Raw genomic sequence first — 16,923 nt, 5'->3', positions numbered from 1 at the left:
TGGAAATATTTGCCAAAACTAATAGTTTTGTATCTTCCTTTCCAATATTTATATATCTTATTTCTCGCCCCATCTCTTTTTCATTACTGCATTGAATGGGAACCTCAAGTTCAATGCTACATAGTAATGGCAGGGGCTACACTTGGATTCTTCTTCATTTTGATGGGCATGCTTCTATTATTTCATGAATTAAGCATTATGTTTGTGGTAGATTTTTAGTAGAGACTCCTTTTCAAATATAGGACATTTTCTCCTATGACCTGTTTACTAATATCTCCATTTTAAACTATATGTATTCCATTTTATCTACCACTCTTTTTGGGGGCACTTGTTGAGATAATCATCTTCTTTTTCTCCTCAGTGAATACAATGATTAATGTAGTTTTTACTTTCCAACTATTCTTCCTCCCCTGGTGGTGCTCAGTCACTCAGTCGGGTCCGACTCTTTGCAGCCCCATGGACTATAGCCTGCCTGGCTCCTCTGTTCATGGAATTTTCTGGGCAAGAATACTGGGAGTGGGTTGCCATTTCCTACTCCAGGGGATCTTCCCGACCAGGATCAAATCCTAGTCTCCTGCATCTCCTGCACTGGCACACGGATTCTTTACCGTTAGTGCCACCTGGCAAGCTCTCGTTCTCCCCTGGGGTAGCTCAATTTGGACAAGATGCAATGTTGGTCACTCAGTTATGTCTGACTCTCTGTGATCCCATGGAGTGTAGCCTGCCAGGCTCCTCTGTCCACGGAATTCTCCAGGCAAGAATACTGGAGTGAGTAGCCATTCCTTTCCCCAGGGGATCTTCCTGACCCAGGAATCAAACCCAGGTCTCCCACATTGCAAGCAGATTCTTTACTACCTGAGCCATGAGGGAAGCAGTACTAGAAAAGACACAGTAGACAGTAAATCTGTCTACCCTGCTAGATTTGAAATGCTAACAATTTATTTAGAAAAGTTGTATTTATGTTCATAAGTGAGATCAACTTTTTTTAAAAGCAATGTTCATCTGATTTCAGAACTGGGATAGTACCGCGCTCTTAAATAAACTGGAAAGCTTCCAATCTATGAGCTAGAATCATATACATATAACATGGGAAATATCTGCTTTTTCGTTTTAGCAGCTCTAGATTGCAAAACTGCTTGAGTCTGGTGCTTTTTTGGTGGAGGAGGGGATAAATTTTAAATTACTTTTCTATTTATTTTAAGTGATAGTCCACAAATTTTCTCCTTCTTGTTGAACCAGCTTTAGTGATTTGTACTTTCATGGATCAAAAATATCATCTTAATTTTATATTGTATTTGTTTAAAATTGTACATAGCAATCATTCAGTTTTTTCCACATTTCTTGTTCCTTACATTATTTGTATCTGTCTTCATAAAGAACAGTTATGGGCTTTAGTAGTGAAGTGCAATTATTTAAAAATTCCATTAATTTCTATTTCTATTCTTATTCTCTTTTGTTTTACTTCTTGGGGCTTATTTTTCCTGTTCTTTTTCTCACTCTTGAGCTACATGCTTAGTTTGTTTATTTTCACAATTTCTTTTTTCTACAAACACTTGAAGCTGTAAATCTTTCCATTTGGACCACTTTGGCAGCACTCACAGATCTCGAAATGTAATGTGCTCATTTGTTCATTTCCAAATAGTCTGTAATTTCAATTCCTCTTTAATCCAAGTTAATTAGAAGTTTGCTTTCTAATTTTTACGAGGATCGTGTTTTGTCTCTTTGTCATTTTTACTATTTTTGTTGTTGTTAAACAATAATTTTATGCATATGGTTAAGTTTGAATGCTTAACATAAAATGTTAAGCTTGAATGACTTCTTTTTTGAATCTACTGAAATTTTCTTTGTAAATATTCCACGTAAGTATTAAGTATAAAGCTTCTTAAAAATTGAGCCTCCCAGTCCTTTTTTTTTTCATACTTGAAATGTAAATTTGGTTTTCTTTGTTGCATCTATTACTCAATCTAAATTAATGGGCCATTTTGTTTTAGGTGTTTTAGGTAGGCAGCATATAGGTCTTTAGGGTTTGGGGTCTTTTCTTTCTTTTCCAATCTGAGGGACTCTGTCTTTTCATATGGTTACTAAATCCATTCACATTGTGATTATGGACTAATCTGTGCATCTTCTGTGTATTCTGTTTACAATACTTTGTTATTATTTTTCCTTTTTTCTCATTTCCCCTTCTGCTGAAAGGATGATGTTTTCCTATTTAATATTTTTTACTGGCTAGGAAGTTAGACATCCTGTTTCAACTTATCCAGTGGTTACTCTATTTTTGAAGCATATATTAAACTTATTTTATAAAATCAATATTTTCAATTACTGAGTATAACTAGCTTCTCTCCAAACAAGTCAACAACCTCTTCATGCTTTTACTTCTCTCCTCTGCCCTGCTACCTCCCAAGCAAAGGTTATTAGGGATTTTAATTCCAGATTATGCACTTGGGCTTTCACTCATTCTCTTTCCTCACGTTCCTCGATCAACAGTGATTTTAAACAAGTTTTGCCCTATTTTGTCACCAGATTTTGTGTTCACCAAATCTTCCCCTTTGATTCATTTTTCATTTTCCCGGAAATACACTGTTTAACTATTTTTCCAGAGAGGGTGCTTGAGTGGCATATTTTCTGAACCCTTCCATTCCTGAAAGTGTTTTTATTGTGCTCTCACACTTGAATGGTAGGTTTACCCGCATACAGAATTCTCAGTTGAAAATCATTTTCCCTCAGAACCTTGAAAGCTTTTCTCTACTGTCTCACTGTTGCTGGAGAGAAGCTTTGACTCGGTGGCCACATACCCACTGTTCTCCTCCTCAGGGACTAGAAAGTAGACTACAAGGGGAGTTCACCTGAATGCTCTCCAGGCTGCTTCGCCACCCACTTCTCAACCACTCACTCATTCAGCAAGAAGTTTTTGTGCATGTCATGTTCCAGGCTCTATATTGGGATTTTCTGAAATGAAATATTTCATGCACATAGAAAACTATAGAGGATAAATAACACAGCAAACAGGATTGTACCCACCATTCACACTGACAGACCTTACCACTTTGCCTTACTTGATTCAAGTTTCTTAAAAAATAAAACACTAAAGAATCTGTTGAAATCTCATTCCCTTTCCTCTCACACCAGAGATGATTACTGCCTAAAATGTGTTTATCATACCCATTCACGGATTTTATTTTTGATATATGGATATATATGATGGATAATACATGAATTAAAAAATTAATAACATATAGTGCTTACTATCTGCCTATGGATGGTCTGATCACCTTACATATAATAATCTGTTGTCACTACAGCCCAAGGAAGTAGGTACTATTATTATCTCCTTTTTATAAATGAGAAGTAATTTAATTAAGTCTCATAGCTGATCAGCTAAGTGACAGCAACTGGTGCCTGAGAGCCTGGCTGCAGAGTTTGTGCTATTAACAACTGTAATCTGCTAATTTAATAATAATTCCCATGTACTTAATCTTGTGTGTCAATTGCTCAGTCGTGTCTGACTCTGTGACCCCATGGGCTGTAGCCCCCAGGCCACGTACATGCAATCATATTAGACAAATTCTTCTAAAATCTTGGGGTTTTTTTCCTGCCCTATTTACTAAGCATAAAATATTATCTATGAAGCAGTTGGGTTTTTTTGTTGTTGTTGTTCATCATTTATTTTTACTAGTGTATAATATTGCCTTGCATTTTTATCAATATTTAGATTGTTTCAAAAATTTGCGGCACATGTTCCACTGAACATATCTGTAGCCATCTCCTAGGGCTAACAATCAGAGTTTCTCTAAATATCTACCAAGGCATGATATTTCTAAGACACAGGGTATGTACAGTGTCATCTTTACAAATTATTGTCAAATAGCTACACCAACTTACATTTCTCCATGTGAAAGGGGAAGGTCCCATGTCCTGTGCTGAGATTTGAATCTGACTTGTTCAACTCCACACATATTGCTGAACTGTTGGGCCATCATATTATAAAACCTTCACCTATTTTTTTTCTGTCTCAATATAGACAACTCAGTCAAGCCTTTGCTCTCAGTCTCATTATGTAAAAATATTTACTGATAATTTACCAAGTGCTAACTCTTCCTGTCAATGATTATTTTTTAAAGCTCATAACAGCACAAGCACTGAAAAGTATTTGAAATTAGTCAAATAAAGGCTCACCTGATTTTAATAAGGTCATGAATACTTTGCTTAGGCTTGTAAATTAACATGAGCCTGAATGTAGTGTGAAAGAAGTTCAGCTGGATCTAAAAGAAACTGACAGCTAAGAACATAGGAGTTTTATTAGGAATTGAAATTAAATCTAAAGAGTTATATTTAAATTATTAGATTATATGAAATAGAAAGTATTCAATGTTTATAGATTAATATAAACTGTAAATTTAAAAATATTTAGATAATATCTTATTATCATTATACTAAAATATCAAAAGAATTATATATGGCATTTGAGAAACTCTACCAAAAGTTAGAATCCCTATTCTCCAAAAACATACACATAAAAATATATGCATGCATGCGTAAGTTACTTCAGTCATGTCCAATTCTCAGTGACCCCGTGGACTGTAGCCCACCAGGCTCCTCTGTCCATGAAATTCTCCAGGCAAAAATACTCGAGTGGGTAGCCATTCCCTTCTCTGGGGGAATCTTCCTGACTCAGTGATTGAACCCAGGTCTCCTGCATTTCAGGAGGATTCTTTGCCATCTGAGCCACCAGGGAAGCCCATAAAAAATATGTAGCACTTTTTAAAAGACCCTTTTATCCTGCTGCCCAGTCAGGCATGCAGAACAAACTGCAAACTGCAAAAGCATCAGACTCATAGATCCAAATGCCTGCTCAGCATCCCCAGCGTGTCTACAAGGCACTTCAAAGTCTCCAAATACAAACTCCTTTCCACCTCCTACATCTTGCTTCCTCTCAAGTCTTCCTCATCTCAAAATACAAAGTATATTCTTCCCGTTGCTGGACTGAAATCTTAAGAGTCATCTGTGAGTCCTCAGCATCTCTCCTGCCCTATATCCAACAGGTCAGCAAGCACACATCTTGCACTGTTCTGCAGAAGACATCCAGACTCAGGCCACATCTCACCAGCTTCACTGACCCCACTCTGGTGGCACTGTCACCTTTGGCTTGGGTTTCTGCAGTGTCTAACTAACCCGTCACCTGCTTCCCCTCTTGCTGGCACTCTAGTCTGTTCTCCACATAGCAAACAGGGTAAACCTCTAAAGAGTAATTCAAATCATATCATTGCTCAAAATCCTCCTTAAAACTTTCCATATCATTCTTTCTATTGGTTTTCAAGGTTCTACATGATCAGCCTTCCCACTCATCCAGATCTCTGAACTCATTTAACTCTTGCCATGCTCTTACCATCTCTTCCTCTTCATTTACTCTGCAACAGCCTTGTGTTGGCAGGATAAGGGTGCCCCTAACCCCCAGAACCCACGACTATGTTACACTATTACAGTAATTAGACCAAAAGATGACAGTGGTTTGGATTAGGGCACTGGCAGGGAAAACAGAAAAGTGAATGGTTAAGATACATTTTGAAGACAGAATTAACTAAACATGAAGATGAATTAAATGGGGGAGAGGTGATGGAGAGGGAGGTGTCAAGAATGACACCCAGTTTCCTGGCTTGAGGCACAGGATGGCTATTTGCTGAGACAGGGAAGAATACAGGAAGATTAGATTTAGGGGTAAGAAGAAGTCAGCTTTTGAATATATTAAGTTTGAGACATCTATGAGACATCACAGGAGGGCTGGGGAGTTATCAAGTAGTCACATGGATATAAAACTACCTGACATCTCTGGAAAATATATCTGGTGTAAAGATTACAATTTCATAAACTGTCAGTATACAGGTGTACTTAAGTCATGGAAAATGTTAACAAGTCCCGAGAGAATGTGTAGAATTAACAGAAGAGGGATTTGTATAGAATTCCGTAGAAATTTAAATTTTAAAGCTTAAGTAAAGGAAGATAAATGAATAATTAACACTGGAAAGGAACAGTTAGAAAGACAGAAGAAAGCCCCCCAAAAATGAAGTGCCACAGAAGCCAAAAAAGACTGTCTCCAGGGTGCCTCAATTGCTCTGAAAGATCTGTTAACCTGACGATTCAATTTAGCAATGTGGAAGTCAATGTTGATCTTGTTTTCTTTTTGAGAAAAGCACTTTTTTATTGTGGTAAAATAAACATAACAAGAAATGTACCATTTGTAACCACTCTTAGGTGTTCAGTTCCATGGCAAGAAGTACATTCACACCGCTGTGCATCAGTATTGATCTTAACAAGAAGAATTTCTATGGCAAAGTAAGGGCTAAATATTGGAGTGATTTTAATAATAACACATGAAGGTGTGGGAATGGTACAAGAGAACAGACAAGATCTCCATCTCTTGAGAAATTTGGCTTTAGCGGGGAATGTGGCTATGTGACAGCAGCTAGAGGAGATGTAGAGTTGAGGGGGGAGTTTTTTTTAATTGGAGCTATTATAATGGTTCATTATTGAATGTTGATTGAAGTTATTCTGCAGAGAAGGAGAGAGAGAATGTGACGGAGAGAGAAAAGATACGTTGTGGACTGTGGACCTTGAGAAACAAGAAGTCATGGGGCTAGAACTATTGAGAATGGACTGGACTTTCCCAAAGGTAGGAAGGAGACTAGCACAGAGGCAAATGGGTTTGCAATATTTCTGGGAATGTTCAATGTCTACTTGAGACTGGGAAGCATGAATGAATAGTGATACTAATCTGTCAGTTTATATATTCCTATTCATTTGTTCCATATATATTTAGAGGATGCCTACTATGTGCCCCTTTGAACCACTTATCACCAAAGGGGTGGGCAGGTCAGTCTCTCTAGGCTTTCAGGAACATCTTTTTGATGTTGCTCTTGGAAGCTTCTGAATAAGCTTGACAAAGAGAGATCATTTCTGTAACATTTATTTCAAGTCACAGTAAACACTACATTGAGAAATTACTCTTATTCTACTTTCCATTTCAAATAATCCTCCATTATGCATCCAGAGCGAATTCTTAAGAGGCTACACAATATGCACTGGTTACAGATCAGCTCAAGTGATAGAACACCAGTTACACCAAAACCCCAAAGTCTTCTCATCAGCTTAAACAACTGATGCCCTGTTCATTATTCAGAGAAACAACCAGAGTCAATCAGTCCCAAGAAACAAACTAAAACAACTCAATCCCAAGAAACAACCAGAAAACTCCTCTCCCTATCCAGAGAAACTGTCTATGTATAAAGCATCTCTTCCCTGCAATTTCCTCCAATTCTGCTTCTTTTCATACAAAGAAATCTTTTAAGAGATCCTTCCCAGCAGTTGAAGACTGTGTCTTCCATTGGAACTGGAAGAGCTCCTTCAGCAACCTCTAAACCAGTACTAGCGCCCCAGTCCCAAGTCCCTCGTTTGCACTGCTTTTCCAAAAATCCAAGAGCGCCATCTAGACAAACTGCAATATCAGCACCACAATCACAAATGAAGAAAAGCGTGAGTACTTACCTTCAACACAGAGGCACCTCCTTTTTGTTCCAGAAAGATCTTCCCTTAGGTGATCACCTACACAAAAGTAAATGTTACTTTTTCTGCACTGTTGGTAGGAAGGATCCTGTCATCTACAGAAAGCACACTTCTGAAAATTCAACAGCTAAGATATCACAACAGAATTATGATGTAGAACTGAATGACAGTGAAAGCACTATTTTGAAACCTGTGGAGTAAAGACAAGACATAGGAAACTTTTCTTCAGTGGGAATTTATAGCCCTAAGTTATATTTTAGAAAATAAGAAAGACTGGAAATTAATGTGTTAGGTATTTCAGTTGAAACACTTAAAAAAAAAAGAAGATGTAATATGCTAAACTAGACAAAAAGCATGAGAGATTAATAAAAATAAATACAGCAGTTAAATATATATTGTATAAGAAACAGATATGATGAGCAAAAGCTGGCTATTTTTTAAAAGACTACAGACAAACTTGTACAGATTTGTCTTAAAGTGTAGACAAACCCTCTGCTGAGACAAAAAAGAACAGAGAATTCACAAATATATATCAGGAATGAAAAGAAGGATATAACTACAGATACCATAGAGAATTTTTAAATAATGAGGGAATGTTATGAATCACATACCAAAATTTTAGAGGCTTGATTATAATATCTAATTTTTAAAGAAAAGATGTGAATTACCAAAGTTGACTCAAGAAGATACAGAAAATCCAAATAAACTAATAATCATGAGAGAAACTGAACTGAATTTTCAAAATATGATGGTTTCACAGATGAGATTTACCAAACATTCAAGGAATAAATAGAACCTATGATATACAAATTGTTACAGATAACAGAAAAACATCTAAATGCATTTTATGAGAGTAGTATAAACAAGGACAAAGGTATCACAGGAAAAGAAAACTATAAGCCAGTATCAGTTATGAATATAGATGCTAAAATAAAAAAGCCCTTTAAATTGCATAAGTAGTATATTAAAAAATAATAGTACATCATGGCAAAGCAAGATTTATGTCAATGAATGCAAGGATAAATCCATGGTAGAAAAACCTATCAAAGTTATCCATTACTTTACTATATCAGACAAAACCAACTATCATCTCAAAAGTTTTAGGAAAAGCACTTAATAACATTCAATATTCATTTCATTGTTTAAAAATATTCCTCTTTAAACTCAACTGGGAGAGAAAATGACTCCCTAACCTGATAAAGAGTTTTTATCAAAAACTTATAGCAACTATCATAAATAATGATGACACACTAGAAACATTCTCAATGAGACAGAAATAGGAAAATACTGCTTCCTATTTGATATTATTTTGGAGGTCCCTGTCCATTCAATGAGATAAAAAAAAAAAGGAGAAAGAATTAAGAGTATATTCGGATAATATTATCTACATAAAAATAACAGAGAATTTGCAAATAAACTTTAATAAGAAAGTTAAGCATATTTGCTGAAACAATCCAGAAATTAGAACGCCACCCTCTCACTGCCAAGGGCCGGGGTTCAATCCCTGGTTGGAGAACTAAGATCCCACCAGCCACGCAGCATGGCCAAAGAAAAAAAGAGGATTATTCTAAAATCAGTAACAATTCCCAGTAGCAGCACTAAGCCATTAAAAAATTTTTAAAGGATCCCACTTCTAAAAGCAACAAAATAGTAAGATACCTAGGAATAAATCTAACAAGTAGAAGAGTTTTAAACATAAAAGTATAAAATGTTACAGAAGGATATGAGGAAATCACAATAATATATACTGATATAAAATATATAATATATATTATCATATATAATATAATATATAATATCAGAATAATATACTGGATGACTCAATTTTATAAAAATGTCATATCCCCCCAAATTTAACCTGAAAATTTAACTGACCAAAATACCAGAAACATTTGTCAACAGAAGTTGATCAACTGATACTAAAGTTAGTATAGGAAAGCAGAGGTCCAAAAATAGCTGTTACAGCTTTTTTTTAATGAACAAATAGGTATGCATTTCTATAGGTGAAGATTTATTATAAAACCATAATAATTAAAAATATGTGGTACCGGCTCAGAATTGGTTGGGCCAATAGAAAAGGACAAGTAGAAATCTATCCATGAATATACAGAAATTTAATTTATAATCACAGTGGCATTACCCATTAAGGGAAGGAATGAAAGACTGTTTAATAAATCAAGTTATGATAACACTTTTCCATATGGAAACAGGGAGAATAAAATTAAATTCCTACTTTACACCATTCAAAAAATAAATCCCTGATGGATCCATTTTACAAGTGTGGAAAACAAAACTTAAAACATTAAGGGAAAAAACATAGGAGGGTATCTTTGTGGCATCACATGTGGAGAGGTGTCTTTAACATGACACAAATGACACAAACTCTAAAGATCAGTGAATATGACTACATTTTACATTTTCTATAGTTCAAAAGTTATCAAAAGTCAAGAGAGTCACAGAAAGAGATAATATAATGTTGTATATGTGAACTCCTACAAAGCAAGAGGGGGGAATATGAAAACATTCACAGCCCATTGGATAAATAGATGAGGACTGTGAAAAGACAAACCACACACTCAGAAACCTTAACAGCCAGTAAATATATGAAAAAATGCTCAACCTCATTGGCAGTGAGGGAAATTTAAGTTAACAATGAGATTCTGAGTTTTTTAAAAGCATCTAATTGTCAGAAATAAGAAAAGTCTGAATTTAGAAAGTGTTGAAGGTCATGTGAGGGAAACAGGAACTCTCATAGACTGCTGATAGTTGTGTAAATTGAAAAAATATTTGGCAGTCTCTAATAAACTGAAAATGTGTGTGTAACCTAGCAATTCCCCATTAGGAAGACACAGAAATTCTCGCATGCATGCAAGGGACACAGGAATACATATGTTCATATGAGCATTGCTGTTAATACCAAAATGTTTGCAGCAGCTTCAATATTCATTAATAGGGGAATGAATAAACCCAACATATTCATATACATGGATCTATAATATAGCAATTAAAATGAATAACAGCATTTATATTTATCAACATGGTGAGAAAGAATGAAAACATACCATGAAAGAAAAAGCAAGTCACAGAATATTTACAGTCTAACACCACACATGTGCATTTTAAAAATCAAAGCAATACTCTGTGTTTGTATGGGTTCATATATAGTAAAAGTATAAACCTAGAGGAAAGTTACATACCAAATTCATGGTAGTACTTGCCTTGGAGTAAAGGGTGTAGAATGCTTTTGGGGAGGAGTACAAAGGGACTTCAATTATATCAGAAATGATGAACAGCTCAATTAAAAACAGACCTGAAGCAGGTACGGCAAAATGCTGACATATATACTAGTTATATGAGATAGGTACATGGGTGCCTGTAACAGTCTCTCTGCATTTTAAAATAGCTTTAGATTTTTTTCTAAATAAAAACAGCTAGTGAAGAATTCTATCTGATACAATCTTAATATGTGTAGAGTGAGAGTTAATTGTCTAAAATTTTGAAGCAAGCAGCTTTATAATAATTATCTGTTTTAGAATAGAATCTCCATAAAAATAATAAAGCTGACAGGATCATAAAACTACTGAAATGAATAAAGTAGATTCTGTAACTGTCAACATGGATAGTTTTCAAAATCATATTGAGGGGAAAAAGTAAGTTGCAAAATGATATGTGCATTTTGCTGTGCCATTTATAAAGAAAACTTAAAACATATAAGCATAGACATATATATTTACATGTAAATATATAGAGGTAATTAGGTAATAAAGAATAATAACAGTACTGGAAGAATACACACTTTATGACACTGATTACCTAGGCAAGTAAGAAGAGAGAAAGGTGAATGAAACTGGGGAGGGAAATAAGGTGACAGTCAGCTCTATCTGGCATCTTTAATATAAATAAAAAGCCTGAAGCAAATGTGACAAATATTTCACGTTTGATTATCCTAGGAAGTACATACATTAATGCTTGTTATTCTTGAGGTATCTGCATTTTTAATTTTCAAAAGAAAAGGAAAAGTATTAAATAACTGCAAATAAACTGCACATAATTCAAATATATATAAGTAAAGCCTGTATACATCAAAAACCACGCTATGACTATTTTTAGAAATTATCCTGTTTGCTTTTCTGTTGTGTTTCAAATTATTTTTTAAGTCAAAGGAGGAAAAAAATGAAAGCAGAGAAGAAATGCAAACATATACACACACATACATCTGACTACATATATAAAAAAAAGCTCTACAATCACAAAACACCATTATGAGCAATTCTATATAATTTGCTGCGTTTTCTTATTTTTAATTTTTGTCAAGAGAAAAATAAAACACGTTGCCTAATTGGAAACGTGACTTTCTATTATTAAAATTGTGGGAGTCCATTTTAATGTGTTTATCTCGCTGCTAGTCTATAATTTATATTTCAGCGTGGAAATTTGTTTGTATGCCTGTGACAGGTTAATGCAGTTTAAACATGCATTTTTCTTTCGTTGGCTGAATAGTTAAATCGTTACTCAAAGGATTTTAAGTTTCAATTTCAACCATGAGAGGATTCTTTGCTTTTTTCAAGGTTAAAAATGTTTCTGGTTCGAAAATTAATTAATGGCTACGTAGCGGCTCTATTTAGGGAATTGGTACGGACCCTGGGTTGACACCGGGACTGTTAGATGAGAAAACTTTTTTTTTTCCGGTGAAGACTCGGAGATATTTTAAATCAGATCGGAGAGCGGTAACAGAAGTGAAACGCAATCCCAGCCCGCTTTACTAACAATCGTAATTATGAATCGAAAGACATGTCAGGTATAAGCAATTTTTTCCCTTAAAAAAAAAGTTTCGCGGACTCCGCCGGACACCCAGCTGGCGGAGGACCAGCGGGCGAAGGGGGGGCGAAGCCGGCAGGCTGCCCAGAAGTTACGATCGGGGAGTTTTCTCTTTATTAAAATTACCTGGCTCGCCGGCAGAGGCAAGAATGCGAAGACAAGATAATTTCTTAGGCTGTTAGGAATGACTTAGCCCCGGTGGGCCGCGCGTTCCGAGGGGTGTCCTGCCGGCCGGGGCGGGTCCCACCGCCCCCGCGGGCTCCGGTGCGTCAGGGGCGCGTCAGGCGGGGCGGGCTCCGCTCGGGCGGCCGCGGCGGCTGCTGCTGCTGCGGCGGCGGCGGCGGCGGCGGCGGCAGCGGCGGCGGCGGCGGCGGGCGGCGGGCGGCGCGCACCGGGCCTCCTGCTTCTCGCTCCGAGGCAGCGGGGACGGACGCTCCCGAGAACTCTCTCGCCCGCGGCCGGCCGCGCTCGGACGGCGCGCGCCGGCGGCCCGGCGGTGACAGCATGTCGGCTGCCGTGGCGTGCCTGGACTACTTCGCCGCCGAGTGCTTGGTGTCCATGTCGGCGGGCGCTGTGGTTCACCGCCGCCCGCCGGACCCCGAGGGCGCGGGCGGAGCGGCCAGCTCGGAGGTGGGTGCGGCGCCGCCGGAGTCCGCTCTGCCGGGTCCGGGGCCACCGGGGCCCGCGTCGGTCCCCCCGCTCCCCCAGGTCCCCGCCCCTAGCCCCGGCGCGGGCGGCGCCGCGCCCCACCTGCTGGCTGCAAGCGTCTTGGCTGACTTGCGCGGCGGCTCTGGTGGGGGCTTCGGAGAGTACTCCGGGGAAGTTCTGCGCGACTCGTCCGGCTCCTCCGACCTGACCCCGTGCTCCGGCCCGACCCTGGGCTCCCAGCCAGCCCCGGCCTCCAGCGCAGCCGAGGTCTCGGGACCCATGCACTCCTCCGGCGCGCTCGAGGTCCCTGGCGCGCCAGCCGTCCCGGGAGCGCCTGCCCACCCTGGCGCGGTGTCTGGCGTGGCCCCTGGGGCCGGCCCCGCCCCCGCCACGGGTCCAGGCCCCCGTCGGAGGCCAGTAACACCTGCTGCCAAGCGCCATCGCTGCCCCTTCCCGGGCTGCAACAAAGCCTATTACAAGTCATCACATCTGAAGTCCCACCAGCGCACCCACACGGGTGAGCGCCCTTTCTCCTGCGACTGGCTCGACTGCGACAAGAAGTTTACGCGCTCCGACGAGCTGGCCCGCCACTACAGGACGCACACGGGCGAGAAACGCTTCTCCTGCCCACTCTGCCCCAAGCAGTTCTCTCGGAGCGACCACCTGACCAAGCACGCCCGCCGCCACCCATCCTATCATCCTGACATGATCGAGTACCGGGGGCGCCGTCGCACGCCCCGCGTCGACCCGCAACCCGCCAACCTGGTGGACAGCTCCGGCTCCGTCCCCGGGCAGGTGCCCAGCTTCACCACCTGCTTGTCTGACAGTCACTGCTGTTAGTCGTTCCCTCAAGGATGATCCCGCAGGCCACTGTCCTTGCTTTTTCTCTGCCCATCCCTCTTTCCCTGAGTGATTATACCAAGGCACAGACTGGCTTCTCCGCTCTGGGGGGTGGGGTGGGGGGGGTCCAGGCAGGCATGTTGGACTCTGGGGAGGGACTGGGGGCCCGAAAATAGCAGGAATTCTTACAACACGTATTTCATCCAAAAGAGGGGGATTGCCTCAAGACAGACCCCCGGAACTGATAAGAAGGGATGAACCCCCGTACTCTCCAGAGTCCCGAAGATTCTCCCTTCCATGGGAACCAGAGATGTGAAACTGGAATTCTCAGGTGCCTGAGGAGCTCTCAGTCTCAAAAGACTCTGGTGTCTTACCCACCCACCAGGGCGGACCTTGGAGAGGGTTTCAGGGGTGGCAGTCTTGGGAATGTCCAGGACTGGGATGATGAGAGGCCTTTGGAAACAGAAATGATTTCTATTTCTGTAAACAGTGATGTTTACTAATGTATTTTTAGTATCTTTTAAACAGGGATCCCAGGTTGATAGGAGGTCGATGTCCTCCGCACCCCAATTGCCCCAGCTACCTCTGTTAGGAGAGGCCATGTAAGAATCCATGTGGATGGATGGCTGGGAGGTGCTTCTTGGTGTTTGGGGAGTGGCATGTGTCTGTTTGAAGGTCCTGTTGCAAGGGCTGAAACCCTGCACTTGCGTCGTTATCCTAGCTTTTCCTGTCACTTGGAGTCCTACTTGGGGAGGTAACTTCCTGGCTCACTCACAATGAGGTTGGTCTAAAAATTTGGAAACAATCATAAATGCACCAGAAATAAAAGGGTGGTCCAGGTGAGTTCCCACTTCACCAAGAGGGCAAACCCAAGTGACTGTGGTTGGGACAGGTCCAGATGAAGACCTTTCAGAGTCATTGCTAATGTTCAGGGAAATAAGGGCTTTTGGTCCCAGCTGCCACTCCCAAGTAACCTTAGGTGTGGTAGATTCTATTCATTTCTAGCTAGCTAGTGGGTTATTTCCCTTGGGATCTGTGCATTTTTGTTTCTGCAACAGGTGAGTTGGTGATTTTGGGAAAGGAAGTGGGTGTGGCTTCTTTCAAAAAGCCAGCTGCTCTGGATTTGGGGAAGGGACAGAAAGGTGAAAGTTATTGTCATATGGAAGGACCCTTCTCCCCTGACCTTGGAGCCCCTCCTTGTTGCTCCCTTAGTGCAGGAATTGAGCTTCACCAGTCTGTATTTTTCTGTGTTTCTGCTGCTATGATGAAATTGTTGGCCACTCTGCTTATGTATGTGTGAATGTGACCCTTTCATTAGAGATGAGGCTGAAAGGCATTTCCTGCTCTGGTAAAGTCCCCTTTGGCCCCCTCCTGAATATTTTGTAATAGTCCATCAATCACACTTGTGAAGGATGCCATACTATCAAAGATAAGAGGCATCTAGTTAAACAGACTGCTTTCCCCTATTTTGCAGATGACGATACTGAAGGCTAGATAAGCTCAAAGTCACATGCTGAGTTGCTGATGAAAGTCATAACTAAAATTTAGTTATCTGGCCTTCTATCTGACTCTTTCCATCATGCTTAGTAACCCCATCTCGGCTCTTAGTCAAAGGGCACCACTCTTCCTTACTGCCACCAGGATCCCCTCCTTTCCTATTCACTATCACTTCTATGTTCCTTTAGCTGTCCAGTTCCCGCTGAACACTTTGCCTATTGTGTTTAACCCGAAAGCCGTTTTCTATGCAGGTTGAGTACATTCCCTCCTTCCATGCAATATGGACTTAAAGTGGGAATGCCTTTAACTTTTAATCTGGTAGATTACTTTTCAATGCCAGTTTCTAGTCCTGGGCACTCTAGCTTCCTTGAGAGAGTAAGTGATAAGAACACAGGGACTCTGCTAAGTGCTCACTACACTAAGTGAAGGAAAGGTATTTAGGAAGGACCCAAAGGGTATAAAGAAGTACAATGTTTGCCTGTTGAGGACTAAGCAGGGTGAGTGGAACTCTCCTTGAGTTACATGTGGGAAGAGGAGGCCCCCAGTTGTGAAGGCGGGTTTTGGTGGTGGGAAGTCCTTCATTTGCTTGTTTTGTCTCCTCAGCAGGGACTTGATAAGAAGGACACTCTGGGGCCCCCTTGAGGACTATGGTTTCTCCTTTGTCCCCTTCAGTAGAAGAGCTGCCATTGGGTAGGCGGACCAATGAAGTTAACATGAGAAACTCCCACTGACCATTCTGGAATTGGGCTCAAGAAAGCGTGATGTTTCCTATCACCATCTGATAAATAATGTTTGATTTTCAATCTCCCCAGTAGTGTCCTTATTTGAGTTCTTGTACCTTGGGGACTTTTGTCTGGGATTGGCCTCTGGCAGTCTAAACGCGGCGTGTCTTTCACTGACTTCTCCAAGGGCTTGGGGTGGTGGGAAAGGAGACAGATAATGGGGGCAATATTTGTAGGCTGGTCTTTCTTGGCCTTGGGTATTGTTTTACCCTTTTCACTCCAGCAGCCAGAGAGCTCTTAAGGACCTTATTAGTGAAATGCCTTGAAATGGCCTTCCTTCCTAGTTTTATTAGTGTTTCTTTTGCTTCTTTTTGCTAATCAGATGGACCTTAGCAAGTGAATATGTCTGGAGTTTGGTGGAGTCAATCTGAATCTCTGGCCCTTGCCCTACTCCCACCATCCTGAGTTTTGATTCAGGAATGACCTATTAACAAAATCTATTTATCAAATTCTTCCTGAAATATAGATTGGGGGCTGGGAATGAATTCCACGTCAGCCCTTGGGCGTGAGAGAATGGGATCCCTTGTCCCTGCTAGAAGGGAATGAAGAGAATAGGCTTTGTCCCACCTGTGGGGACAGGAATCTTTATTTGTCCTTATTTTCCTATTCTCCTCCAAGTAGACAATTATATTGGAATTCACTCTTGACCCCTGTCTGCACCTCTTACTCACTTGTCTCCAAAGGAGTTTGTATTCTCTCATCGAGACGTAGGGAAGAGGGTCATCATGAACACACACTCACTCACTCACTCTAAGCTCTCTCTCTCTTTTGAGCCTCTTTG

The 16,923-nt window shown here is 40.5% G+C and overlaps 1 protein-coding gene and 1 long non-coding RNA gene across 2 annotated transcripts in view; one reads left to right on the top strand and one right to left on the bottom strand.

The window, feature by feature from the left end:
- LOC129552655 (uncharacterized) overlaps positions 1–7,756 on the bottom strand; it is a 101,700-nt gene extending 93,944 nt beyond the window's left edge. Inside the window, exon 1 of the long non-coding RNA XR_008685283.2 lies at positions 7,540–7,756. This is a non-coding gene — a long non-coding RNA (uncharacterized LOC129552655). The remainder of the gene's footprint in view (positions 1–7,539) is intronic.
- Positions 7,757–12,780: 5,024 nt separating this feature from the next.
- KLF14 (KLF transcription factor 14) lies at positions 12,781–16,058 on the top strand. The gene has a single exon (XM_055420279.2). It carries the CDS (start codon positions 12,880–12,882, stop codon positions 13,861–13,863), a length of 984 nt encoding a protein of 327 aa, XP_055276254.1. The 5' UTR covers positions 12,781–12,879; the 3' UTR covers positions 13,864–16,058.
- Positions 16,059–16,923: the final 865 nt, after the last annotated feature.

The sequence above is a fragment of the Moschus berezovskii genome, chromosome 3 (assembly GCF_049115385.1).
Source record: "Moschus berezovskii isolate FMDL1 chromosome 3, NW_MosBer_1.0, whole genome shotgun sequence".
Lineage (NCBI taxonomy): Eukaryota > Metazoa > Chordata > Mammalia > Artiodactyla > Moschidae > Moschus > Moschus berezovskii.
Note: the sequence above shows the minus strand (reverse complement) of the source record. Positions and strands in the feature narration are given on the sequence as shown.

Excerpts from the sequence above, each read along its gene's own strand:
- KLF14 (XM_055420279.2), top strand. The coding sequence starts at position 12,880 with ATGTCGGCTGCCGTGGCGTGCCTGGACTACTTCGCCGCCGAGTGCTTG.